At 48.0% G+C, this 889-nt stretch overlaps 1 protein-coding gene across 1 annotated transcript in view; it reads right to left on the reverse strand.

The window, feature by feature from the left end:
• The window catches only part of ncoa6 (nuclear receptor coactivator 6), a 9,300-nt gene that overhangs the window by 7,203 nt on the left and 1,208 nt on the right, over positions 1-889 (reverse strand). The window contains 2 exon segments of the mRNA XM_025059729.1: positions 270-385; positions 471-889. The exon segment at positions 471-889 is cut by the window's right edge and continues 20 nt beyond it. Of these exon segments, the coding sequence (XP_024915497.1) occupies positions 270-385; positions 471-889 (535 nt within the window).

Here is an 889-nt window from a genome sequence, read left to right on the forward strand (position 1 = left end):
ATATATATCTATATATGGGAGGTGGGACCTTGCCATGGGATGTATGTTCTGCGTGGGAACGTTTTGATTTTGATTTTTTATTATTAAATTTGATTTCTCTTCACTGTGACCTGATTTTGTCAGCTCTTTGATTTTGAAAAGACAACCGGCCGTCGATGTCTGATAATTAAAAAAAAAATCAATAAAAAGAAAATAAAAAAACAAAAACAAAAACAACAACGTCAGAGAAGAATGGACTGGAAGTGCAGACAGGAAGGTCGAGGACTCACCAATAGGCCTGTTGCTGAAGTCAGGGAGTTTTGGGACCGGGTTGTCCAGGCCAAGCTGCTCAGTGCCCAGATTTGGAAGTTCAGAATCCTCCATGGCAGCAGCCACATCAAGTCCACTATGAACGACAAAGTAGAGGATCAATAAGAATGGATGTAAAGGAGACACGACCGGATCTGCTGAGTGGAATCACTACACATTACCCCAGTCCGTCCACCTGCTGCTGCCCCTCTCCATCTTTAGGCTTCTTTTTTCGCACAGGTTTCTTTTTCTTGGGTTTGGCCTGATTTCCAGCCCCTGCTCCTTGTTTCCCTCCTGGACCAAACTGACTGGCTGAGATGTCACTCTGCAGCAGGTTGACCAGCAGGGGGCTCGTCAGTGTAACGTCTTTGTTTAGAGGAAAGTTTGCTTGTTGGCCACAGGGTGCCCCCATTGTCATCTGGCCTTGGAACTGAGGGTTGAAGTTCATACCGTGTCCTGCAAAGTGCCCATTCCCCATCTGCATGTGCTGAGGCCCCCCCATCATGCCTTGCTGCTGCTGAGCCTGAAGATCAGGGACCATCTGTTTGACCCCCAGCTCCCCTGTAGTACCACTGGGATCCCCCAGAGGGTGGGTGTGCTG

This window comes from Cynoglossus semilaevis, chromosome 10 (assembly GCF_000523025.1).
Source record: "Cynoglossus semilaevis isolate Cse_v1.0 chromosome 10, Cse_v1.0, whole genome shotgun sequence".
NCBI lineage: Eukaryota > Metazoa > Chordata > Actinopteri > Pleuronectiformes > Cynoglossidae > Cynoglossus > Cynoglossus semilaevis.